Source organism: Ammospiza nelsoni, chromosome 35 (assembly GCF_027579445.1).
Source record: "Ammospiza nelsoni isolate bAmmNel1 chromosome 35, bAmmNel1.pri, whole genome shotgun sequence".
NCBI classification, from domain to species: Eukaryota; Metazoa; Chordata; class Aves; order Passeriformes; family Passerellidae; genus Ammospiza; species Ammospiza nelsoni.
The window spans coordinates 2,254,240-2,280,425 of NC_080667.1; the positions used below are offsets into that span (position 1 = coordinate 2,254,240).

At 62.2% G+C, this 26,186-nt stretch overlaps 1 protein-coding gene and 1 long non-coding RNA gene across 2 annotated transcripts; both read right to left on the bottom strand.

Annotated features, from left to right (window-relative positions):
- Positions 1 to 78: 78 nt before the first annotated feature.
- Positions 79 to 843, bottom strand: LOC132086083 (uncharacterized). The gene is made up of 2 exons (XR_009420351.1): positions 417 to 843; positions 79 to 365 (listed from the first exon to the last, which is right to left on the bottom strand). It is a non-coding gene; the product is annotated as an uncharacterized LOC132086083 (long non-coding RNA).
- Positions 843 to 25,379, bottom strand: LOC132086033 (solute carrier family 12 member 4-like). The gene is made up of 23 exons (XM_059491495.1): positions 25,302 to 25,379; positions 24,587 to 24,819; positions 24,359 to 24,495; positions 23,532 to 23,648; positions 21,833 to 21,927; positions 20,697 to 20,758; positions 19,487 to 19,661; positions 16,812 to 16,934; positions 16,560 to 16,663; positions 16,367 to 16,465; positions 14,677 to 14,796; positions 14,156 to 14,260; positions 13,197 to 13,267; positions 13,077 to 13,085; positions 12,406 to 12,581; positions 11,612 to 11,638; positions 11,117 to 11,315; positions 8,185 to 8,426; positions 6,977 to 7,108; positions 5,698 to 5,787; positions 4,910 to 4,992; positions 3,042 to 3,175; positions 843 to 964 (listed from the first exon to the last, which is right to left on the bottom strand). The coding sequence occupies exons 1-23, from the start codon at positions 25,377 to 25,379 to the stop codon at positions 843 to 845; spliced, it is 2,733 nt and encodes a 910-aa protein (XP_059347478.1).
- Between the last annotated feature and the right edge of the window lie 807 nt (positions 25,380 to 26,186).

The window sequence follows — 26,186 nt, forward strand, 5'->3', positions numbered from 1 at the left end:
CTTCAGAGGCCCCCAAAAATCCCCTCAGGAAGCAGCAAAATCCCCTCAGAGACCCCAAAATCCACCAGGGCTCCAAAATTTCCATTTTTGGGGTGGTTTTATTGAGGATCTTTGGTGAAATCAAAGTGCGAAAACCAGCAAAGGACTGGGACCGGACTGGGAGCACTGGGAGTGAACTGGGAGCGAACTGGGAGCGAACTGGGAGCACTGGGAGTGAACTGGGAAGGCACTGGAAGCACTGGGAGGGCACTGGGGCCATACTGGGAGCACTGGGAGTGAACTGGGAGGGCAACGGGATCATACTGGGAGCACTGGGCTGCACTGGGCACCATTCCCAGTTCCATACTGGGAGCACTGGGAGTGAACTGGGAGCACTGGGCTCTCCACTGCCGTCCCCAGTTCCATACTGGGAGCACTGGGCCCATTCCCAGTTCCATACTGGGAGCACTGGGAGTGAACTGGGAGCACTGGGCTCTCCATTGCCGTCCCCAGTTCCATACTGGGAGCACTGGGCCCATTCCCAGTTCCATACTGGGAGCACTGGGCTCATTCCCAGTTCCGTACTGGGAGCACTGGGCCCATTCCCAGTTCCATACTGGGAGCACTGGGAGTGAACTGGGAACACTGGGCTCTCAGGGCTCTCCATTGCCGTCCCCAGTTCCATACTGGGAGCACTGGGCTCCATTCCCAGTTCCATACTGGGAGCACTGGGCCCATTCCCAGTTCCCTCCCAGTCCATCCCAGTCCCTCCCAGTCCCATACTGGGCTCTCAGGGCTCCCCAGTGTCGTCCCCAGTTCCATACTGGGAGCACTGGGCCCATTCCCAGTTCCATACTGGGCTCTCAGGGCTCCCCAGTGTCGTTCCCAGTTCCATACTGGGAGCACTGGTCTCCATCTCCGTCCCCGTCCCTGACGAGCAGCACCGGCCCCAGGCCCTCGGTCAGCACCTCCAGGAACTCCAGATCTGGGCTGGGGTCAAGGGCTCACCAGTATAAACCAGTACAAACCAGTACCCTCCCAGTACCTCCCAGTACCCTCCCAGGGACCTCCGGAGCCCTCCCAGGGACTCCCAGTGATCCCCAGTAACCCCCAGTGCCCTCCCAGTAACTCCCAGTAACCCCCAGTGCCCTCCCAGTGCCCTCCCAGTAACCCCCAGTGCCCTCCCAGTACCTCCCAGTACCCTCCCAGTAACACCCAACAACTCCCAGTGCCCTCCCAGTAACTCCCAGTAACCCCCAGTGCCCTCCCAGTACCTCCCAGTGCCCTCCCAGTACCTCCCAGTACCTCCCAGTGCCCTCCCAGTACCTCCCAGTGCCCTCCCAGCAACACCCAACAACTCCCAGTGCCCTCCCAGTAACTCCCAGTTTCCCCCATTCCTCCCAGTTTCCCCCATTTCCCATTTTTCCCATTTTTCCCATTTTCCCCATTTTTCCCCGTTTTTCCCCCAATTTCGGATCCAGTTCTCGCGGGGCCGGGTTTCCCCATTTCCCCCATTCCCATTTTTCCCATTTTTCCCCATTATTCCCCATTTTTCCCATTTCCCCCATTCCCATTTTTCCCATTATCCCCATTTCCCCATTTTTCCCATTTTCCCATTTTTCCCCCAATTTCGGATCCAGTTCTCGCAGGGCCGGGTTTCCCCATTTCCCCCACTCCCATTTTTCCCATTTTTCCCTTTTTTCCCATTTTTCCCATTATCCCCATTTCCCCATTATGCCACTATCCCCATTTCCCCCATTCCCATTATTCCCATTATCCCCATTATCCCCATTATCCCCATTTTCCCCATTTTTCCCCGTTTTTCCCCCAATTCGGATCCAGTTCTCGCAGGGCCGGGTTTCCCCATTTCCCCCATTCCCATTTTTCCCATTTTTCCCTTTTTTCCCATTATCCCCATTTCCCCAATTTTTCCCCATTATCCCCATTTCCCCATTGTCCCCATTATTCCCCATTATTTCCCATTTTCCCCATTTTTCCCCAATTCGGATCCAGTTCTCGCAGGGCCGGGTTCCCCCAATTCCCCCATTATTCCCCATTATCCCCATTTCCCCCATTATCCCCATTTTCCCCATTATTCCCCATTTCCCCCATTTTCCCCATTATCCCCATTTTCCCATTTTTCCCATTATCCCCATTTCCCCATTATCCCCATTTTCCCCATTATTTCCCATTTTCCCCATTTTTCCCCAATTCGGATCCAGTTCTCACAGGGCCGGGTTCCCCCATTTCCCCCATTCCCATTTCCCCCCATTTTCCCCATTATTCCCCATTTTTCCCATTTTCCCATTATCCCCATTTTTCCCATTATTCCCCATTTTCCCCATTATCCCCATTTCCCCCATTCCCATTATCCCCATTTTCCCATTATTCCCCATTTTTCCCATTTTTCCCATTATTCCCCATTTTTCCCATTTTCCCCACTATCCCCATTTCCCCCATTCCCATTTTCCCCATTATCCCCATTATCCCCATTTTCCCATTTTCCCCATTTTTCCCATTATCCCCATTTCCCCCATTTTCCCATTTTTCCCATTTTTCCCATTTTTCCCATTATCCCAATTTCCCCATCCCCATTTCCCCATTATCCCCATTTATCCCCATTATCCCCATTTTCCCCATTTTTCCCATTTTCCCCATTATCCCCATTTCACCATCCCCATTTTCCCCATTTTCCCCATTTTCCCCATTTTCCCCATTTTCCCCATTTTCCCCATTATCCCAATTTCCCCATCCCCATTTCCCCATTATCCCCATTTCCCCATTTTCCCCATTTTCCCCATTTTCCCCATTTTCCCCATTATCCCCATTTCCCCATCCCCATTTCCCCATTTTCCCCATTTTCCCCATTTTCCCCATTTTCCCAATTTCCCCATCCCCATTTCCCCATTATCCCCATTTCCCCATTTTCCCCATTTTCCCCATTTTTCCCATTTCCCCATTATCCCCATTATCCCCATTATCCCCATTTCCCCATTATCCCCATTTCCCCATTATTCCCCATTTTCCCCGTTTTCCCCCGTTTTTCCCCCATTTTCGGATGCAGTTCTCGCGGGGCCGGTGCGGCCGGGGTGGGGGAGGGGGCGGCAGGTCCAGCAGCACCAGCCCCGCCCCCCCCGAGTGCGCCAAGATGGCGGCGTTGAGGCGCTCGGCGGCGTCCATGCGCCGGACGTTCCCCCTGAGCAGTGCAGACCGGTATGGACCGGTATGGACCAGTATGGACCGGTATGAACCGGTACAAACCAGTACAGACCGGTATGGACCAGTATGGACCGGTATGGACCGGTATGAACCAGTACAGACCGGTATGGACCGGTATGGACCGGTACGGACCGGTACGGACCGGTATGAACCAGTACAGACCCCACTGACCATCCCCCCCCAATGTCCCAGTGCATGCGCCGGACGTTCCCCCTGAGCAGTGCAGACCAGTATGGACCGGTATGGACCAGTACAGACCAGTATGGACCGGTATGGACCAGTATGGACCAGTACAGACCAGTACAGACCAGTATGGACCAGTATGGACCGGTATGAACTGGTACAGACCGGTATGAACCAGTATAGACCCCACTGACCATCCCCCCCCAATGGCGGCGTGCATGCGCCGGACGTTCCCCCTGACCAGTACAGACCAGTATGGACCAGTATGGACCGGTATGGACCAGTATGGACCGGTATGGACCGGTATGAACCAGTATGGACCAGTATGGACCAGTATGGACCAGTATGAACTGGTACAGACCGGTATGAACCAGTATGGACCAGTATGGACCAATACAAACCAGTATGGACCGGTATGGACCAGTATGGACCAGTACAGACCCCACTGACCATCCCCCCCCAATGGCGGCGTGCATGCACCGGACGTTCCCCCTGACCAGTACAGACCAGTATGGACTGGTACAGACCGGTATAAACCAGTATGGACCGGTATAAACCAGTATGGACTGGTACAGACCGGTCAAGACCACTCCATACTGGTATAAACTGCTACGAACCAGTATAAACCAGTATAGACTGGTGCAGACCAGTATAAACTGCTAAGGACCAGTATAAACCAGAATGGGCCAGTATGGACCGGTTTGCACTGGTATAAACCAGTACAGACCAGTATAAACCAGTATGGACCAGTACAAACCAGTAGGGACCAGTATGAACTCATTACACTGCTCCGTACCAGTACTGGTTAATGCTGGTCCGTACCCAACCAGCACAGACCGGTACAGACCAGTACAAACCAGTACAAACCAGTACGGACCAGTCCCCACCAGTGCCACACCCTCCAGCCCCCGGTACAGCCCAGAGCCCCAAACCCCGCCCTCCCAGTATGGACCAGTATGGACCAGTATGGCCCAGCCTCAGCCCAGTATGGCCCAGTATGGCCCAGTCCCTCCCAGTTTGTTCCCAGTCCATCCCAGTCCATTCCCAGTCCCTCCCAGTCCATCCCAGTCCGTCCCAGTCCCTCCCAGTCCCTCCCAGTTTGTTCCCAGTTTGTTCCCAGTCCATCCCAGTTTGTTCCCAGTCCATCCCAGTTTGTTCCCAGTCCATCCCAGTCCCTCCCAGTTTGTTCCCAGTCCATCCCAGTTTGTTCCCAGTCCATCCCAGTCCCTCCCAGTTTGTTCCCAGTCCGTTCCCAGTTTGTTCCCAGTTTGTTCCCAGTCCCTCCCAGTCCATCCCAGTTTGTTCCCAGTTCATCCCAGTTTGTTCCCAGTTCATCCCAGTTTGTTCCCAGTCCCTCCCAGTCCATCCCAGTCCATCCCAGTTTGTTCCCAGTTTGTTCCCAGTCCATCCCAGTCCCTCCCAGTCCATCCCAGTCCGTTCCCAGTCCCTCCCAGTCCATCCCAGTTTGTTCCCAGTCCATCCCAGTTTGTTCCCAGTTTGTTCCCAGTTTGTTCCCAGTTCCACTCACGGGCTGGGCCCTCTCCGGGGTTCCCCTCCCCCCCCCTCGTCCTCCTCGGCGGCGCTGGGCGGGTGCGAGGGGGCGGGGCCTCCCTGTGACGTCACAAAGAGGAAAGAAATGATGTCACCAGGGCGGCCACGACATCACAGGGAAGGTGATGATGCCACGAGGGCAGCGATGACATCACAGACGGGACGATGATGTCACAGACTTAGGGATGATGTCACAGACAGGGTAATGATGTCATACGGGTGTGTGATGTCGTCATAGAAGTATGACATCACAGACTGAGTAATGATGTCACATTCATGGCAATAACATCACAAACAGAATGATGATGTCACACACAGGATGATGACATCACAACCAAAAGGTACAGTGACATCACAGGGAGGGTGACGACATCATGGGAAGGGGCTATGACATCACAGACAGTGTGATGGCATCATGGAGTGGTGATGATGTCACAGACAGGGTGATGACATCATGGATGGGGTGATGACATCATGGAGTCATGGAGAAGGTGATGACATCACCAACATGAGCAATGACACCATGGGAGTGGTGATGATGTCATGGGGAGGACGATGACATCATGGGGAGGGTGAGCACATTACAGACAGGGCGATGACGTCACAGACAGGGCGATGACGTCACAAACGGGGTGATGATAGCACAGACAGGGCGATGACATCACGGACTGAGCAATGACGTCACGGACAGGGCGATTACGTCACAAACAGGACAATGACATCATGGACACAGCAATGACGTCACGGACAGGGTGATGACGTCACCTGGGCTCGGCGCAGCTGCCGCAGCATCTGCGAGCGCTGCTCCATCATCAGCGTCCGCTCGTACGTGTAATCAGAGACCGCGCCGTCGTGCTGGGGAACCGGGACGGACCGGTACGGACCAGTACGGACCAGTACAAACCAGTATGGACCAGTACGGACCAGTACGGACCAGTATGGACCAGTACGGACCGGTACGGACCGGTATGGACCAGTATGGACCAGTACGGACCAGTACGGACCGGTACGGACCGGTATGGACCAGTACGGACTAATACGGACCAGTACGGACCAGTATGGACCAGTACGGAGCAGTACGGACCAGTACGGACCAGTATGGACCAGTACAGACCAGTATGGACCAGTACGGACCAGTATGGACCAGTACAGACCAGTATGGACCAGTACAGACCAGTATGGACCAGTACGGACCAGCACAGACCAGTACGGACCAGTATAAACCGCTACAGACCGGTATAAACCAGTATGGACCGGTATGAACCAGTATAAACCAGTACAGACTGATACAGGCCAGTACAAACCAGTACGGACCAGTATGGAGTGGTACAGAGCAGTGTAAATCACTGTCAGACAGTGTAAACCAGTACGGACCAGTGCAGACCAGTATAAGCCAGTATGAACCGGTCCGGGGCGGTATAAACCAGTATAAACCAGTATAAACCAGTACAGACCAGTACCGACCAATATGGACCGGTATAAACCAGTACGGACCAGGTGTGCTGTGTCTGGGGTAGTTTTGGGGTGTCCCAGGTGTATCTCAGATGTGTTTGGGGGCTCCCAGGTGTAATTTTGGGGAAATTTTGGGATTCCCGGGTGTATTTTTGGGGAAATTTTGGGGCTCCCAGGTGTATTTTTGGAGGTTCCCAGGTGTATTTTCAGGGAAATTTGGGGTTTCCGGGTGTATTTTTGGCGACATTTTGGGGGTTCCCAGGTGTATTTTTGGGGAAATTTTGGGGTTCCCGGGTGTATTTTTGGGGAAATTTTGGGGTTCCCAGGTGTATTTTTGGGGAAATTTTGGGGGCTCCCAGGTGTATTTTTGGGGTATCTCAGGTGTAATTCTTGGGGTGTCCCAGTTGTATCTCAAGTGAGGTTTTTGGGGTGACCCAGGTGTATTTTGGGGTGGTTTTGGCCCTCACCAGCTCCACCACAAGCACCTGTGCAGGCAGGGTGGGGCAGGGCTGGCTTTGGGGTACTTTTGGGGTTCTCAGGTGTATTTTTGGGGGTGTCCCAGGTGTATTTCGGGGTGTTTTATGGTTCTCACCAGCTCCACCACGTGCACCTGTGCCGGCAGCCCCCGGCGCCGCACCACGGCCTCGAGCAGGCGCCGCAGCCGCTCGCTGTTGTCCTCCAGCAACGCCACCGTGAACAGGCGCAGGGGGCAGCCCCGCCACACCTGGGACAGGTACGGGTGAGACCCCAAAATCCCCCCAAAAATCCCCTCAAAAATCCATCTAAAAATCCCTCCAAAAATCCCCCCCAAAACCACCCCAAAATCCCCCCCAAAACCACCCCAAAATCCCATCATAAACAGGCGCAGGGGGCAGCCCCGCCACACCTGGGACAGGTACGGGTGAGACCCCAAAATCCCCAAAATCCCCCCAAAAATCACCCCAAAATCCCATCATAAACAGGCGCAGGGGGCAGCCCCGCCACACCTGGGGCAGGTACGGGTGAGACCCCAAAATCCCCCCAAAAATCCCCCCAAAATCCCACCGTGAACAGGCGCAGGGGGCAGCCCCGCCACACCTGGGGCAGGTAAAGGGTGACACCCCAAAATCCCCCCAAAAATCCCCCCAAAAATCCCCCCAAAATCCCACCGTGAACAGGCGCAGGGGGCAGTCTCGCCACACCTGGGGCAGGTACGGGTGAGACCCCAAAATGCACAAAAATCCCCCCAAAAATCCATCCAAAAATCTCCCCAAAAATCCCCCCAAAAACCACCCCAAAATCCCACCGTGAACAGGCGCAGGGGGCAGCCCCGCCACACCTGGGACAGGTACGGGTGAGACCCCAAAATCCCCCCAAAAATCGCCCCAAAATCCCTCCCAAAATCCCATCATCTAAGCCCCACCCCACAACTCAAGCCCCGCCCCATACTTTAATCCCCTCCCCCACTGTTTAAGCCCCTCCCTCCTGTTCCAGCCCCGCCCCATACTTTAATCCCCTCCCCCCACTGTTTAAGCCCCTCCCTCCTGTTCCAGCCCCACCCACAACTCAAGCCCCGCCCCCACCATTCAAACCCAGCTTCCACCATTCAATCCCCGCCCTACAATCCAAGCCCCTCCCCATAACTCAAGCCCCGCCCCACTATTCAAGCCCCTCCCTCACGATTCAAGTCCCGCCCACAGCTCAAGCCCCGCCCCCACCCATTCTATCCCTACCCTACCCAAGCCCTTCCTCATTATTCAAGCCCCGCCCCTCCCGTTGAGGCCCCGCCCCCTTGAGGCCCCGCCCCACGGCGCCCCCTACCGGGTGCTGTCGGAGCAGCAGCGGCAGCAGCGTCAGGAGGCGCCCGGTGCCCACCACCCACCAGACATCCAGGGACCCCCCCGGGGACACCCCCGGGGACACCCCCGGGCACGGGGACACCCCCGGGGACAGCCCCGGCACCGGGGACACCCCCGGGGACACCCCCGGGGCCGGGCCGGGCTCCGCTCCGCCCTTGGACACCAGCAGGGCCCGGCCCGCCGCGCCCGCCACCCGCAGCAGCTCTGGGGACACAGAGAGGGGACATCGGCGGGGACAGCGGGACACGCCGAGGGGACATGGGGACGGAGGGGACATCAGCTGGGACATGGGGACACCAGGGACATCCCCAGGTGTCCCTGTGTGACCCCCCCCCCCCGCCCCGCCTCGTCCTGGTGACCCCCGGTGATCCCCGAGTGCCCCCAGATCCTCCCGCTCCTCTGTCCCCCCATGTCCCCTCTCCGTGTCCCCCAATGTCCCTCCCATCCGTTCCCACCCCACATCTCCCCCCATGCCACCCCATGTCCCCAATCCCCCCAATGTCCCCCCAGTGTCCCCTCTACCCATGAAGTCCCCAATCCCCCCATTGTCCCCACTGTCCCCCTGTTGTCCCCCATACCCACGACGTCCCCAGTCCCCCCGATGTCCCCGCTGTCCCGGTGTCCCCTGTACCCACAATGTCCCCATTGTCCCCAATATCGCCAATGTCCCAAATCCCCCCCGCCGTCCCCTCACTGTCCCCAATGTCCCCCCCGTACCCCCAATGTCCCCAATGTCCCAATCCCCCAATGTCCCCCCAATTTCCCCATCGTCCCCAATGTCCCCAATGTCCCCAATCCCCCAATGTCCCCAATTCTCCCATTGTCCCCAATATCCCTCCTACCCACGAAGTCCCCAATGTCCCCACTGTCCCCATCCCCTCAATGTCCCCCATTGCGCCCAATCCTTCCAATGTCCCCGATCCCCCCAAATCCCCTCATTGTCCCCAATGTCCCCAATGTCCCAACCCCCCAATGTCCCCAATGTCCCCAATCCTTCCAAAGTCTCCCCAGTGTCCCTCGTACCCCTGAAGTCCCCAATGTCCCAATCCCCCTGATGTCCCCAATCTCCCAATGTCCCCAATGTCCCAATCCCCCAATGTCCCCAATGTCCCCAATGTCCCCAATCCCCCAATATCCCCAATGTCCCCAGTCCCCCCAATGTCCCCAATCCCCCAATGTCCCCAATGTCCCCATCCCCCAATGTCCCCAATGTCCCCAGTCCCCCCAATGTCCCCAATCCCCCAATGTCCCCAATGTCCCCATCCCCCAATGTCCCCAATGTCCCCAATGTCCCCAGTCCCCCCAATGTCCCCAATCCCCCAATGTCCCCAATGTCCCCATCCCCCAAACGTCCTCAACGCCCCCAATCCTCGCGATGTCCCAAATCCCCCCAGTGCCCCCACCCCAATGTCCCCGGTGTCGACAACGTCTACGCTCCTCCCATTGTCCCCAATGTCCCAAATCCCCTCAATGTCCCCAATCCCCCAGTCCCCCCATTGTCCCCAATCCCCCCAATGTCCCCAACGTCCCAAATCCCCACAATGTCTGCAATTGTCCCCAATCTCCCCAATGTCCCCAATCCCCTCAATGTCCCCGTACCCACGAAGCCCCCATTGTCCCCAATGTCCCCAATCCTCCCATTGTCCTCATTGTCCCCAATGTCCCCTGTACCCACGAAGTCCCCATTGTACCCAATGTCCCCGGTGTCCCCAGTGTCCCCAATCCCCCCATTGTCCCTGTACCCACAAAGTCCCCATTGTCCCCAATGTCCCCAATCCCCCCCATTGGCCCATTGTCCCCAATCCCCCCAATGCCCCAATCCCCCCAATGTCCCCCCAATCCCCCCATTGTCCCCAATCCCCTCAATGTCCCCAATCCCCACGATGTCCCCAATGCCCCCAATGTCCCCAACTCCCCCAATATCCCCATTGCGCCCAATGTCCCCAATCCCCTCGATGTCCCCAATCCCCACGATGTCCCCAATGTCCCCAGTCCCCCTGCGGTCCTCAATCCCTCCAATGTCTCCAACCCACTCAAATCCCCAAGGTCCCAAATGCCCCCAATGTCCCCATTGTCCCCAATCCCTCCAACCCCCCCATTGTCCCCCCCAATGTCCCCGTACCCCCAAAGTCCCCATTGCCCCCATTGCCCCCAATGTCCCCAATGTCCCCAATGTCCCCATTGTCCCCAATGTCCCCCGTACTCACAAAGTCCCCATTGCCCCCAATCCCCCCAATGTCCCCAATACCCCCAATGTCCCCAATGTCCCAATCCCCCAATGTCCCCCCCAGTGTCCCCAATCCCCCCAATGTCCCCATTGCCCCCAATTCCCCCAATGTTCCCAATGCCCCCACTGTCCCCAATCCCCCCCATGTCCCCAATCCCCCCCATGTCCCCAATGTTGCCCCAGTGTCCCTGTACCCAGGAAGCCCCCATTGTCCCCAATCCCCCCATTGTCCCCAGTCCCCCCAATGTCCCCAATGTCCCCAATCCCCCCAATGTCCCCAATCCCCCCGCTGTCCCCAATGTCCCCCCAGTGTCCCCATACCCACGAAGTCCCCATTGTCCCCAATGTCCCCAATGTCCCCAATCCCCCCAATGTCCCCAATCCCCCCGCAGTCCCCAATGTCCCCCCAGTGTCCCCATACCCACGAAGTCCCCATTGTCCCCAATGTCCCCAATGTCCCCAATCCCCCCAATGTCCCCAATGTCCCCAATCCCCCCATTGTCCCCAATGTCCCCAATCCCCCCAATGTCCCCAATGTCCCCCCAGTGTCCCTGTACCCACGAAGTCCCCATTGTCCCCAATGTCCCCAATGTCCCCAGTCCCCCCAACCCCCCCATTGTCCCCAACCCTCCCGCTGTCCCCGCTGTCCCCGCTGTCCCCCCCGTACCCACGAAGTCCCGGGCGGCCCTGGCGGGGTCGGGCTGCTGCCGCCAGCGGCGGGGCCAGCCCAGCAGGACGGTGTTGGGGCGGAGCGCCCCCAGCCCCACCCCCTGCACGAGCGCCGCCAGCCCCGCCCCCGGCTCCGGGGTCACCAACACCTGCACGAAACCGCGGGCACCGGCCCGGGACAGCGCCAGCCGCAGCGCCTGGGGACACACAGGGACAGGGACACTGTCAGGGACAGGGGGACACACAGGGACATGGGGACACTGTCAGGGACAGGGGGACACACAGGGACATGGGGACATTGTCAGGGACAGGGGGACACCGGCAGGGACAGCGCCACCCGCAGCGCCTGGGGACACATAGGGACACTGTCAGGGACATGGGGACATTGTCAGGGACATGGGGACACCAGCAGGGAATGGGGACACCGACACCGGGACAGCGCCACCCGCAGCGCCTGGGGACACAGAGGACATTGTCAGGGACATGGGGACACCGGCAGGGACAGCGCCACCCGCAGCGCCTGGGGACACACAAGGACAGGGACAGTGTCAGGGACATGGGGACACACAGGGGACACAGTCAGGGACATGGGATATGGGGACAGGGTTATGGGACATGGGGACGTGGGACAGGGACGGGGACAGGGACACCGTCAGGGACATGGGGACAGGGACACCCCAAAGCCCCCACCCCAATGACCTCCCCATGACTCCCATGACACCATAACCTCCATGACCCCCCAATGACCCCGTGACCCCCCAATGACCCTTGTGACCCCACCATTAACCCCCTCCATGACCTTTGACCCCCACTGACCCTCTCAGCCCCCCCCCGGCCCTGGGCAGCTCCTCGTGCAGGGCCCCGCCCAGCCCCGCCCCCAGCACGGTCAGGCCCCACCCCCATAAACCCCAATAACCCGATGACCCCCCGTGACCCCCCATGACCCCGTGACCCCTCCGTGACCTCTGACCTTCTCAGCCCCGCCCACCCGGGGCAGCTCCTCGTGCAGGGCCCCGCCCAGCCCCGCCCCCAGCACGGTCAGGCCCCGCCCCCATAAACCCCAATAACCCCATGACCCCGTGACCCCCCGATGACCCCGTGACCCCCCATGACCCTGTGACCCCCATGACCCCCCCATAACCTCTGACCTTGTCAGCCCCACGTGCTCGGGGCAGTTCCTCGTGCAGGGCCCCGCCCAGCCCCGCCCCCATAAACCCCAATAACCCCACGACCCCGTGACCCCCCGTGACCCCCCCATGACCCCGTGACCCCTCCGTGACCTCTGACCTTCTCAGCCCCGCGCGCCCGGGGCAGCTCCTCGTGCAGGGCCCCGCCCAGCACCGCCCCCAGCACGGTCAGGCCCCGCCCCCCCCCCTGCAGCTGCGCGGCCAGTGCCACCAGCTCCGGCCGGGGGGGGGGGGCCGGGGGGGTCCCCGGGCTTGGACAGCACCAACAGCTGCGGCCTGGGGGGGGGGGACGGACAGAGAGAGGAACGGGGTCACTGGGGGGGGACATGGGGGTCACTGGGGGGTCATGTGGGGGTCACTGTGGGGGTCACTGGGGGACATGGGGGGGGACGGAGACAGAGAGAGAGAAACGGGGTCACCGGGGGGACGTGGGGACTTGGGGGGGGTGACACAGGGCCTGGGGACACGGGGGGAACCCTGGGGGTCACAGGGACACGGGGACATGGGGGGGGGTGACACAGGGACTTGGGGACACGGGGGGGACACGGTGGGGACACGGTGGGGGTGACAGGACAGCACCAACAGCTGCGGCCTGGGGGGGGGGAGGGAAACAGAGAGAGGAACGGGGTCACTGGGGGGGGGACATGGGGGTCACTGGGGCGGGGACATGGGGGTCACTGGGGGGGGACATGGGGGTCACTGTGGGAGTGACAGGGACGGGGGGACATGGGGGGGACACTGGGGGGGTCCCCAGGATTGGACAGCACCAACAGCTGCGGTCTGGGGGGGGGGGGAGGGAAACAGAGAGAGGAACTGGGGGGTCACTGGGGGGAATACGGGGACATGAGGGGCGCTGTGGGGACGTGGGGACACGGGGGGGTGACACAGGGCCTGGGGACATGGCGGGGGACACGGGGACATGGGGGGCGTGACAGGGATCGGACAGCACCAACAGCTGCGGCCTGGGGGGGGGGGACAGAGAGAAACGGGGTCACGGGGGGGGGAACATGGGGACGGGGGGGGGGGACAGGGCTTGGACAGCACCAACGAGGGGACATGGGGGGGGGCACAGGGCTTGGACAGCACCAACGAGGGGACATGGGGGGGGGGGGACAGAGGGAGGGGGACGTGGGGGGAGTTCAGGGGGGGTCTCACCTGAGACTGGCGGCGGGGGCTGCTTTTGGGGGGTTTTGGGGGTGTTTTTGGGGGGTTTTGGGGGTCTCTCACCTAAGGCTGGGGGCGGGGGCTGTTTTTGGGGGGGTTTTAGGGGGTTTTAGGGGGGTTTTGGGGTGTTTTGGGGGGGTTTTAGGGGGTTTTAGGGGGGTTTTGGGGGTCTCTCCCGCCTGAGGCTGGGGGGTTCAGGGATGTTTTGGGGGCTGTTTTTGGGGGTGGTATTGGGGTGTTTGAGGCTGGTTTTGGGATATTTTGGGGTCTCACCTTTGGCTGGGGGCAGGGGCTGTTTTGGGGTGTTTTTGGGGTATTTTGGGCTGTTTTTGGGCTGTTTTGGGGCTGTTTTTGGGCTGGTTTTGGGGCTGTTTTTGGGGTGGGGTCTCTCTCACCTGCGGCTGGGGGGCGGGGGCTGTTTTTGGGTGTTTTTGGGGTATTTTGGGGTGGGGTCTCTCTCACCTGAGGCTGGGGGGCAGGGGCTGGTTTTGGGTGGTTTTGGGGTATTTTTGTGGTATTTTGGGGCGGGGTCTCTCTCACCTTTGGCTGGGGGGCGGGGGCTGTTTTTGGGGTGTTTTTGGGGTATTTTGGGGCGGGGTCTCTCTCACCTGCGGCTGGGGGGCGGGGGCTGTTTTGGGGTGTTTTTGGGGTGGTTTTGGGGTATTTTGGGGGGGGGTCTCTCTCACCTTTGGCTGGGGGGCGGGGGCCGTCCATCCTCCAGCCGCAGCAGCGCCAGCCGGGCCGCGCTCAGCGAGAGCCCCCGCAGCCCCTCCCCCCACTCGCTCTGGGCGCTGCGGGGGGAGGGGCGGGGCCCACAGGTGAGCGTGAGGCCCCCCCAGGTGTGTCCCTGTTTCCCCCCAGGTGTGTCCCTGTTTCCCTCCCAGGTGAGTCCTTTTCCCCCCAGGTGTCCCTGTTTCCCCCCAGGTGTGTCCCTGTTCCCCCCCAGGTGTGTCCCTGTCCCTGTTTCCCCCCAGGTGTGTCCCTGTTTTCCCCCCAGGTGTGTCCCTGTCCCTGTCCCCAGGTGTGTCCCTGTTTCCCCCCCCCAGGTGTGTCCCTGTTTCCCCCCCCCAGGTGTGTCCCTGTCCCTGTTTCCCCCCCAGGTGTGTCCCTGTTTCCTGTCCAGGTGTGTCCCTGTCCCCAGGTGTCCCTGTTTCCCCCCCCCCAGGTGTGTCCCTGTCCCCAGGTGTCCCCTTTGCTGTCCCCTCACCTGCGGAACTCCAGGTATTTGTAGGCGGTGGCGCCGATGCCCAGGGCCAGCAGGGCGCAGTGCCAGCAGGTGACAAACATGAGGGACAGGCACAGCAGGGCCCCGGCCAGGGACAGCGACCTGGGGACACAGACAGGGACACCATGGGGACAGGGACAGCATGGGGACAGGGACAGCATGGGGACAGGGACAGCATGGGGACACCATGGGGACAGGGACAGCGACCTGGGCACAGGGACCGGGACAGCGACCTGGGGACACAGACAGGGACAGCATGGGGACAGGGACAGCATGGGGACAGGGACAGGGACAGGGACAGGGACAGGGACAGGGACAGGGACACCATGGGGACAGGGACACCATGGGGACACCATGGGGACAGGGACAGCGACCTGGGCACAGGGACCGGGACAGCGACCTGGGGACACGGACAGGGACACCACGGGGACAGCATGGGGACAGGGACAGTGACCTGGGGACAGAGACAGGGACATGGGCACAGGGACAGGGACATGGGGACAGGGACAGCATGGGGACAGGGACAGCATGGGGACAGGGACAGGGACAGGGACAGGGACACCATGGGGACAGGGACAGCATGGGGACAGGGACAGGGACAGCATGGGGACAGGGACAGGGACATGGGCACAGGGACAGGGACACCATGGGGACAGCATGGGGACAGGGGCATGGGCACAGGGACAGGGACATGGGGACAGGGACAGGGACACCATGGGGACAGGGACAGTGACCTGGGGACAGAGACAGGGACATGGGCACAGGGACATGGGGACAGGGACAGCATGGGCACAGGGACATGGGGACAGCATGGGGACACTCAGGGATAGGGACAGCACGGGGACATGGGGACAGGGACACCGACTGGGGACAGCATGGGGACACTCGGGGACACAGGGACAGCAGGTGACAAACATGAGGGACAGACAGAGCAGGGCCCCAGCCAGGGACACCGACCTGGGGACAGGGACAGCCAGCAGTCACTCATTGGTCACTCAGGGGTCACTCAGGGGTCACTCAGGGTCACTCAGGGGTCACTCATTGGTCACTCATGGGTCACTCAGTGGTCACTCATGGTCACTCAGGGTCACTCATGGGTCACTCATTGGTCACTCAGGGTCACTCAGGGTCACTCATTGGTCACTCATTGGTCACTGCAGATCACTCAGGGTCACTCAGGGTCACTCATTGGTCACTCATTGGTCACTGCAGGTCACTCAGGGGTCACTCATGGTCACTCAGGGTCACTCAGGGTCACTCAGTGGTCACTCATTGGTCACTCAGGGTCACTCAGGGTCACTCATGGTCACTCAGTGGTCACTCATTGGTCACTGCGGGTCACTCAGGGTCACTCATTGGTCACTCATTGGTCACTGCAGGTCACTCAGGGTCACTCAGGGTCACTCATTGGTCACTCAGGGGTCACTCAGTGGTCACTCAGGGTCACTCAGGGTCACTCGGTGGTCACTCATTGTCACTCAGGGTCACTCAGGGGTCACTCAGGGGTCACTCAGGGTCACTCAGGGTCACTCATTGGTCACTGCAGGTCACTCATTGGTCACTCAGGGTCACTCAGGGTCACTCATTGGTCACTCAGGGTCACTCGGTGGTCACTCATTGTCACTCAGGGTCACTCATTGGTCACTCATGGTCACTGCGGTCCCTCACTGACCAGTGGTACAGCGGGCAGCGCGGGCTCCAGCCGGCCGTGGGCAGCAGCCCCTGCAGGGCGCACGCCAGGTTCAGCCCCAGGTGTGACGTCAGGCACAGCCTGCGGGGGATGGGGGGGTGGATGACGTCACCGGGCAGCCCGACGCCGCTCTGACGTCGCTCTGACGTCACCGTCCGGGGGCGGGGCCACGCACACGGAGAGCACCGGGGCCAGCAGGTCCAGAGAGCCCAGGAGCACCCCCAGGGCAGCGGTCAGCAGGGTCACCAACAGCGGCCAGAGCCGGCCCCGGGACAGAGCCTGAGGGACAGACGGACACACGGACACTGAGGGGACATGGGGACATCAGCAGGGTCACCAACAGCGGCCAGAGCCGGCCCCGGGACAGAGCCTGAGGGACAGACAGACACACGGACACTGAGGGACATGGGGACATCAGCAGGGTCACCAACAGCGGCCAGAGCCGGCCCCGGGACAGAGCCTGAGGGACAGACAGACACACGGACACTGAGGGACATGGGGACATCAGCAGGGTCACCAACAGCGGCCACAGCCGGCCCCGGGACAGAGCCTGAAGGACAGACGGACCCTGAGGGACACGGGGACACTGAGGGGACATGGGGACACTGAGGGACACACGGACACTGAGGGACACAGGGACACTGAGGGACACGGGGACAGACAAACATGGGGGACCCTGAGGGACACAGGGACCCCTTGGGGACATTGGGGATCCCCTTAGGGACATTGAGGACACCCTTGGAGACACCGGGACCCCTTGGGGACACCCTCAGGGACACGAGACTCCCTTGGGGACATTGGGGACCCATTGAGGACACCCTTGGGGACACTCTTAGGGACACCGGGACCCCCTGGGGACCCCCCTGGGTACAGCGGAACCCCCTTGGGGACATCAGGGACCCCTTGGGGACATTGGAGACCCTCTGGAGACACCCTTAGGGACATTGGGACCCCTTGGGACCTTGGGGACCCCCTTGAGGACATCGGGGACCCTCTGGGGACACTCGTGGGGACATCCTTAGAGACACTGAGACCCCTTGGGGACCCCCTTGGGGACATTGAGGACACCATTAGGAACACCGGGACCCCCTTGGGGACACTGGGACCCCCTTGGGGACACTGGGGACCCCTGGGGACCCCCTTGGGGACATTGAGGACACCGCCAAAGCCACCCTTAGGAACGCCAGGACATCCTTAGGGACAGCGGGACCCGCCCTGGGGACATTGGGGACACCCTTGGGGACACCCTTGGGGACCCCTGGACCCCCTGGAGACCCCCTTGGGGACATTGGGACCCCCTTGGGGACACGGGGGACCCCCTTAGGGACATTGAGGACACCCTTAGGGACACCCTGGGGACATTGGGGACATCAGAAAGGCCCTTAGGGACACCGGGACCCCTTGGGAATATTGGGGACACCCTTGGAGACCCCGGGATCCTCTGGGGACACCCTTGGGGACATCGAGGACCCACTTATGAACACCAGGACACCCTTAGGGACACCGGGACCCCTTGGGGACATTGCGGACCCCCCTGGGGACACCCTTGGGGACATTGAGGACACCCTTAGGAACACCAGGACACCCTTAGGGACACTGGGACCCCTTGGGGACCCCCTTGGGGACATCGGGGACTCCCCTGGGGACACTGAGAACCTCCTGGGGATCCCCTTGGGGACATCGGGGACCCCCTTAGTGACACCGGGGACAACCTTGGAAACATCGGGGACCCCTTGGGGACCCCCCTGGGGACATTAAGGACACCCTTAGGAACCCCAGGACACCCTTGGGGACCCCCTTAGGGACACCGGGGACCCCTTGGGGACACCCTTGGAGACATCAGAAACCCCCTTAGGGCCACCAGGACCCCCTTGGGGACACTGGGAACCCCCTGGGGGCACCCTTGGGGACATCGGGGACACCCTGAGGACCCCCTTAGGAACACCAGGACACCCACAGGGACACCGGGACCCCCTTGGGGACCCGCTAAGGGACATTGAGGACACCCTTAGGGACACCAGGGACACCCTCGGAGAGCCCGGAACCCTCTGGGGACACCCTTGGGGACATCGAGGACCCACTCGGTGACACGGGGGACATCTTCAGGAACACCGGGACCCCCTTGGGGACACCGGGATCCCCTTGGGGACCCCTTGGGGACATTGGGGACTCTCTGGGCACCCCCTTGGGGACACCGAGGACACCGGGACCCCTTGGGGACCCCATTGGGGACCCCCTTGGGGACACCAAGGACCCCTCTGGGGACACCGGGACCCCTTGGGGACATTGGGGACTCTCTGGGCACCCCCTTGGGGACACCGAGGACACCCTTAGGAACATCAGAACCACTTGGGGACACCCTTGGGGACACCGAGGACACCCTGAGGAACATCAGAACCACTTGGGGACACCGGGACCCCTTGGGGACATGGGGACTGCCCTTGGGGACACGGGGACCCCTTGGGGACCCCCTTGGGGACACCGGGACCCCTTGGGGACATTGGGGACTCTCTGGGCACCCCCTTGGGGACACCAGGACCCCTTGGGGACACCCTTGGGGACACCGAGGACCCCTCTGGGGACACCGGGACCCCTTGGGGACACCCCTGGGGACACCGAGGACACCCTTAGGAACATCAGAACCCCTTGGGGACCCACTTGGGGACACCGGGACCCCTTGGGGACACCCCTGGGGACACCCCTGGGGACACCCTTGGGGACACCGAGGACACCCTTAGGAACAGCAAAACCCCTTGGGGACACCGGGACCCCTTGGGGACACCCCTGGGGACCCCCCTGGGGACCCCCTTGGGAACATGGGCACCCCCTTGGGGACATGGGGCCTCCCCTTGGGAACATGGGCACCCCCTTGGGGACATGGGCACCCCCTTGGGGACATGGGCACCCCCTTGGGGACATGGGGACTCCCCTTGGGGACATGGGGACACCCTTGGGGACATGGGCACCCCCTTGGGGACATGGCGACACCCCGGGGACCCCCTTGGGGACATGGGCACCCCCTTGGGGACATGGGCACCCCCTTGGGGACATGGGGACACCCCGGGGACCCCCTTGGGGACACGGCCCCGTGGTGGCACTCACGCGGGGCAGCGGCAGCGCCCGTGTCCGCGCCAGCGCGCGCAGGAGGCGGGAACCGCCCAGCAGCGCCTGGAGCCCCGCCCCCCCCGCCGAGAGCCCCGCCCCCAGCACGGGCAGCCACGGCCAGGGCCAGGCGACAGCGGCCAGCACGGGGACACCGCCCAGGGTGGCACCGAACCTGTGGGGACACGAGAGGGACATGGGGACAGCACGGGGACACCGCCCAGGGTGGCACCGAACCTGTGGGGACACGAGAGGGACATGGGGACAGCACGGGGACACCGCCCAGGGTGGCACCGAACCTGTGGGGACAAGGGGACAGTGAGGGGACAGCACGGGGACAGCAGGGACACTGCCCGGGACAGCGGCCAGCATGGGGACACTGCCCAGGGTGGCACCGAACCTGTGGGGACATGAGAGGGACATGGGGACAGAGTGGGGACACTGCCCAGGGACAGTGTGGGGACACTGCCCGGGACAGCGGCCAGCACGGGGACAGCGCCCAGGGTGGCACCGAACCTGTGGGGACAAGGGGACAGCGTGGGGACACTGCCCGGGGACACAGCCCAGGGTGGCACCGAACCTACAGGGGACAAGGGGACAGTGAGGGGACAGTGCCTGGGGACATGGGGACAGCACGGGGACAGCGCCCAGGGTGGCACCGAACCTAAAGGGGACACGAGAGGGACATGGGGACACTGCCCAGGACACAGGAAGGACATGGGGACAGCACGGGGACACTGCCCAGGGTGACGCTGAACCTAAAGGGGACACGAGAGGGACATGGGGACAGAGTGGGGACACTGCCCAGGGACATGGGGACACTGCCCAGGGTGACGCTGTGAACCCCACGAGGGACACCTTTGGGGACATCAAGGACGCCCCCGGTGACATTGGGGACGCCTCGGATGACGCTGGGGACCCCCTGGGGACATTGACGAGGACCCCTGATGACATCGGGGACCCCTTGGGGACATCAAAGACCTCCCAGTGACACTGGGGATCCTTTAGGGACAATTGGGGACCCCTTGATGGCATCGGGGACACCGAGGACTCCCCATGCGACATTGGGGGTGTCTGGTGACACCGGGACCCCCCTGGTGACATCAGGGACCCTGTGCCCCCCCTGGTGACACCGGGACCCCCCTGGTGACACCAGGGACCCTGTGCCCTCCCCCGGTGGCACCGGTGCCAGCGCTGTCCCCGCTCTCACTTGTCCCGCAGCAGCTGCCCCTCCACGCTGGCCCCCAGCAGCAGCGCCGCGCTCAGGTCTGCCTGTCAAGGAAAGCACAAAAACCCCAAAAACCCCCAAAACCCCACCCAAAACATCCCCAAAACATCCCCAAAAACCCCCAAAATACCCCCAAAAACCCCCAAAATACCCCCAAAAACCACCAAATCCCACCCAAAACATCCCCAAAATCCCACCCCAAAAACCCCCAAAATACCCCCAAAAACCACCAAATCCTCCAAAATCCCAACCCCCCCCCAAAAAAACCCAAATTCCCCCCAAAAAACCCAAGATCCCACCAAGAACACCCCAAAATACCCCCCCCAAAAAACCCAAAATACCCTCCAAAAAAACCCCAAAATACACCCCAAAATACCCCCCAAAAAACCCAAAATTCCCCCCAAAAAACCCAAGATCCCACCCAGAACACCCCAAAATACCCCCCCAAAAAACCCCAAAATACCCTCCCCCAAAAAAACCCCAAAATACACCCCAAAACACCCCAAAATATCCCCCAAAAAACCCAAAATCCCCCCAAAACACCCCAAAATCCCCTCGCGCCCCTAAATCCCCACAAAACCCCCCTCAAATCCCCCAAAATTCCCCCCAAACATTCCCAAAACCACAAACCCCCCCTCAAATCCCCCTCAGCACCCCAAAATCCCCCAAATCCCCCCCCCCAATTCCTTGAAAAATCCCCCAGCACCCCAAAAATTCCACAAAACCTCCCCAAAAACCCCAAATCCCCCCCAAAATCCCTGAAAAAAATCCTCAAAATCCCCCTCACCTTTTGGGGTCTCCCTGCAATTTTGGAGCTCCCCCCAATTTTGGGGCCGGATACAGCCCAGGGCCACGTTAACCCCCAGGTTTTGGGGTCCCCCTCCATTTTTGGGTTCCCCCTCCCCATTTTTGGGGTCCCCCTTTGGGGTTCGGATTCACCCCAGGGCCGTGGTGACCCCCAGGTTTTGGGGGTCCTCTCATAATTCCAGCTCCCCCCCCCTATTCCAGGATTCCCCTCCCAGGTTTTGGGGTCCCCCTCCCCATTTTTGGGGTCCCCCTCCCCATTTTTGGGGTCCCCCCCGCGGTTTTGGGGTCCCCCTTGGGGCTCGGATACATGCCAGGGCCGTGGCCGTGGCGGCCCCGAGGCTCCCGGCCGGGACGGAGCGAGCGACGTCCCCGAGCTCCGAGCAGCGGCTGCACCCCCACAGCACCCCTGGGGGACCCCGAAATTACCCTGAACCCCAAAACCCGCCCACAGCGCCCCTGGGGCACCCCGAAACCCGCCCACAGCACCCCTGGGGCACCCCGAAATTACCCTGAACCCCAAAACCCGCCCACAGCGCCCCTGGGGCACCCCAAAACCCGCCCACAGCACCCCTGGGGCACCCCGAAACCAGAGTGAACCCCAAAACCCGCCCACAGCGCCCCTGGGGCACCCCAAAACCCGCCCACAGCACCCCTGGGCACCCCGAAACCAGAGTGAACCCCAAAACCCACCCACAGCGCCCCTGGGGCACCCCGAAACCAGAGTGAACCCCAAAACCCGCCCACAGCACTCCTGGGCACCCCGAAACCAGAGTGAACCCCAAAACCCGCCCACAGCACCCCTGGGGCACCCCAAAACCCACCACAGCACCCCTGGGGCACCCCAAAATCAGCATGAACCCCAAAATCCCCCTGGGACAGATCCCAAATATCCTCTGAACCCCAAAACCCACCACAGCACCCCTGGGGGACCCCGAAATCACCCTGAACCCCAAAACCCACCCACAGCGCCCCTGGGGCACCCCGAGATCAGCATGAACCCCAAAATCCCCCTGGGACAGATCCCCAAAATCCTCTGAACCCCAAAACCCACCACAGCACCCCCGGGAGAGAGCCCCCCACTTTGGGGTCCCCCCCTCCCCATTTTGGACCCCTTCTCCCTTTGGGTGCCCCTCCCACATTTGTGATCCCCCTCCCCATTTCGGGGTCCCCTCCCCAATTCGGGGTCTCCCCTCCCCATTTCTGCATCCCCCTCCCCATTTCGGGGTCCCTCCCCCTCCCCAATTTGGGGTCCCCCACACTTTGGGCTCCCCCTCCCCATTTCAGGGTCCCCTCAACCCATTTTGGGATCCCCCTCCCCAGTTCAGGGTCCCCCTCCCCAGTTTGGGGTCCCCCCTCCCCAATTCAGATCCCCTCCTTCCTCATTTCGGGGTCCCTCCCCCTCCCCATTTTGGGGTCCTCCCACCCCATTTTGGGGTCTCTCCCCATTTCAGGCTCCCTCCCCCTCCCCAGTTCGGGATCCTCCCCCTCCCCATTTTGGGTCCCCCCCCTTTCTGATCCCCCTCCCCATTTTGGGTCCCCCCCCCCTTTCTGATCCCCCTCCCCATTTTGGGGGTCCCTCTCCTCCCAATTCCAGGGTCCCCTCCCTAGTTCAGACCCCCCCTCCCCATTTCAGTGTCCCCTTCCCATTTTGGGATCCCCCCCTCCCCAATTTGGGGTTTGCCTTCATTTTGGGCTCCCTCCCCCTCCCCATTTCGGGCTCCCCCCTCCCCATTTTGGGCTTCCCCCTCTCCATTTTGGGGTTCCCTCTGCCTCCCCAATTTGGGATCCCCCCCCCCCAATTTGGGATCCCCCTCCCCATTTCGCATCCCCCTCCCCATTTCGGGGGTCCCTCTGGCTCCCCAATTTCGGATCCCCCCCCCCCCATTTCAGATCCCCTCCCCCGCCCAATTTCGGATCTCCCCCCCCCCAATTTGGGATCCCCCTCCCAATTTCAGGGTCCCTCCCCCTCCCCATTTGGGATCCCCCTCCCCATTTCGGGCCCCCCCTCACCGGCGGCCGAGGGGAGGCTCAGCCCCAGCAGGGCCCCGAAGGAGGCGTCGGCCCCGCCCTCCTCGTGCTCAGGCCCCGCCCCCAGCCCCGCCTCCGTGGGGCGGGGCCACAGGTTCCCTGGGGGAGGGGAATACAGTGAGGCCACGCCCACAGCCCCTCCCAATGACCTCGGGGTGACCCCACCCACTGCGACCCCCCCCATGACAGCTCTGTGACTCCACCCACTGTGACCTTGCCATGACCCCTCTGTGACCCCCAAAGTCGTCACCCCCCATCCCATGACCTCAGGGTGACCCCACCCCCCATGACCCTTTGTGACCCCCGAGTGACCTCACCACGACCTCGGGGTGACCCCACCCCCCGTGACCTCCCCATGGCCTCTCTGTGACCCCACCATGACCTCAGGGTGACCCCACCCACTGTGACCCCCTTGTGACCCACCCACGACACCTCTGTGACCCCACCATGACCCTGAGGTGGCCCCACCCCCATGACCACCCATGACCCCCCCATGACCTCAGGGTGACCCCACCCCTACGACCTTCCCATGACCCCCCAACGACCCCGGGGTGACCCCACCCTTAACTCCCCACGACCCCACCCCCACATCAACCCCGAGAGGTGGAGCCCACACCTCCCTGTGGGCGTGTCCTGTGCTGGCCACGCCCACCTCCCCCACCCCCTCAGGATGACCCCACCCCCACCCTGTGACCCCTCCCCTCCTCCCCAGCCCAGGGGGTGGAGCCACGGTACCCCCCGGTGGGCGTGTCCTGTACTGGCCACGCCCACCCCACCCGCTCAGAGCGGCCCCGCCCGCGGTGACTCACGCGCCAGCACGGCGGCGCTGGGCCCGGGCAGGGCGGGCAGCGCCCCCTGCGGGCCGGGGCGGCCCCGCGAGGCGTTGGGGGGCGCGGGGGGCGCGCAGGGCAGGAGGGGGTCCCCGGGCCGGGGGGGCAGGCACAGCCTGGCGGGGAGGGCGGGGCGATCAGCGTCTCATTAGCATCTCATCAGCGTCTCGTCAGCACGGGGAGGGGAGGGCGGGGCGCGTGACTCACGCGTGGGCGGGGTCGGGGCGCAGGGCGTGGCGCAGGGACCCCGCCTGCAGCGCCAGCAGCGCCAGCAGCAGCCCCGCGGGGCCCAGGGGGGCGGCGACCGCGCGCACGCGGGGCGGGGCCAGAGACCCCGCCCCCAGCAGCGCCAGCAGCCCCGCCCCGTAGCCGCGCCCGTTGTTGAGGCGGCCCCAGCGGCCGCGCCCCGGAAGCACCGCCCAGCCGGGGCTCAGGTACACCTGGGGGAGGGAGGGGACGCACAGGTGACAGGCTCCGCCCACCCGCCACACCCACTGCCACTCCGTTCTGGCCACACCCTGAGGAGAGGGAAGCCACGCCCACCGCCCCACCCTGACCACACCCTGGCATCTCCGTAGCCCCACCCAGCACATCCTCAGCCACACCCATTCCCACCTGGCTCCGCCCTTCACACCAGCAGCAGCTCGGCCCCACCCAGTGCAGCCCCGCCCAGTGCAGCCTCATTAGCCCCGCCCATTCTCTCACCAGCAGCAGTTTGGCCCCGCCCATTCTGTTTAGCCCCGCCCATCACATTAGCCCCGCGCGCATCTCGTTTAGCTCCGCCCGCTGTCGCTCACCAGGAGCAGCTCAGCCCCGCCCAGCACAGGCCCCGCCCATCCCCATTAGCCCCGCCCCTGTCAGTCACTCACCAATAGGAGCTCAGCCCCGCCCAACACAGGCCCCGCCCCTCTCAGTCACTCACCAATAGGAGCTCGGCCCCGCCCAGCGCCGCGGCCGCGCAGGTGAACGCCGCGCTCAGGAAGCCGCAGACCCCGCCCATCCCCGTTAGCCCCGCCCCCGGCTCTCAGTCACTCACCAATAGGAGCTCGGCCCCGCCCAGCACAGGCCCCGCCCCCTCAGTCACTCACCAATAGGAGCTCGGCCCCGCCCAGCGCCGCGGCCGCGCAGGTGAACGCCGCGCTCAGGAAGCCGCACACGCCCACGGCCCCCCCCGGCCTCGGGGCCCAGCGCCCCCGACAGCAGCGACAGCGCCCCGCCCCCTGCGTGACGTCACGGGGCGGGGTCAGCGCGGACACGCCCGTGGGCGGGGCGGGGCGGGGGAGGGGTCCCCGGCCCATCCCCCCCATCGCTCACCGGGGTCCAGCCCGTTGGTGGCCACGGCGCTCAGGGACACGGCGGTCAGCAGCATCTGCGGACGGACACACGGACACTGACCAACTGACCAACTGACCGGGGACAAACGATCAATGACCACTGACCAACTGACCAACTGACCAACTGACCACTGACCAATGACCACTGACCAACTGACCAACTGACCAACTGGCTAATGACCACTGACCAACTGACCAGTGACCAACTGACCAATGACCACTGACCAACTGACCAACTGGCTAATGACCACTGACCAACTGACCAGTGACCAACGATCAATGACCACTGACCAGTGACAAACTAATCAATGACCAACTGACCAACTGACCAATGACCAATGACTGCTAACCAATGACCAATGGCTGACCAATGACTCTGCTGACCAATGACAGACTGACCGCTGATCAACTGACCAATGACTCCTCTGACCAATGACCTCACCACTGACTAATGACCCATTGACCGATGATCT

Coding starts and splice junctions, on each gene's coding strand:
- LOC132086033 (XM_059491495.1), bottom strand. CDS start 25,379: ATGGGCGGGGTCTGCGGCTTCCTGAGCGCGGCGTTCACCTGCGCGGCC. Junction 8,427..11,116: donor GGCCGCCCGGGACTTCGTGG/GTACGGGGGGGA, acceptor CTGTGTCCCCAG/AGCTGCTGCGGGTGGCGGGC. Junction 5,788..6,976: donor AGGTGCACGTGGTGGAGCTG/GTGAGAACCATA, acceptor CCGGTTCCCCAG/CACGACGGCGCGGTCTCTGA.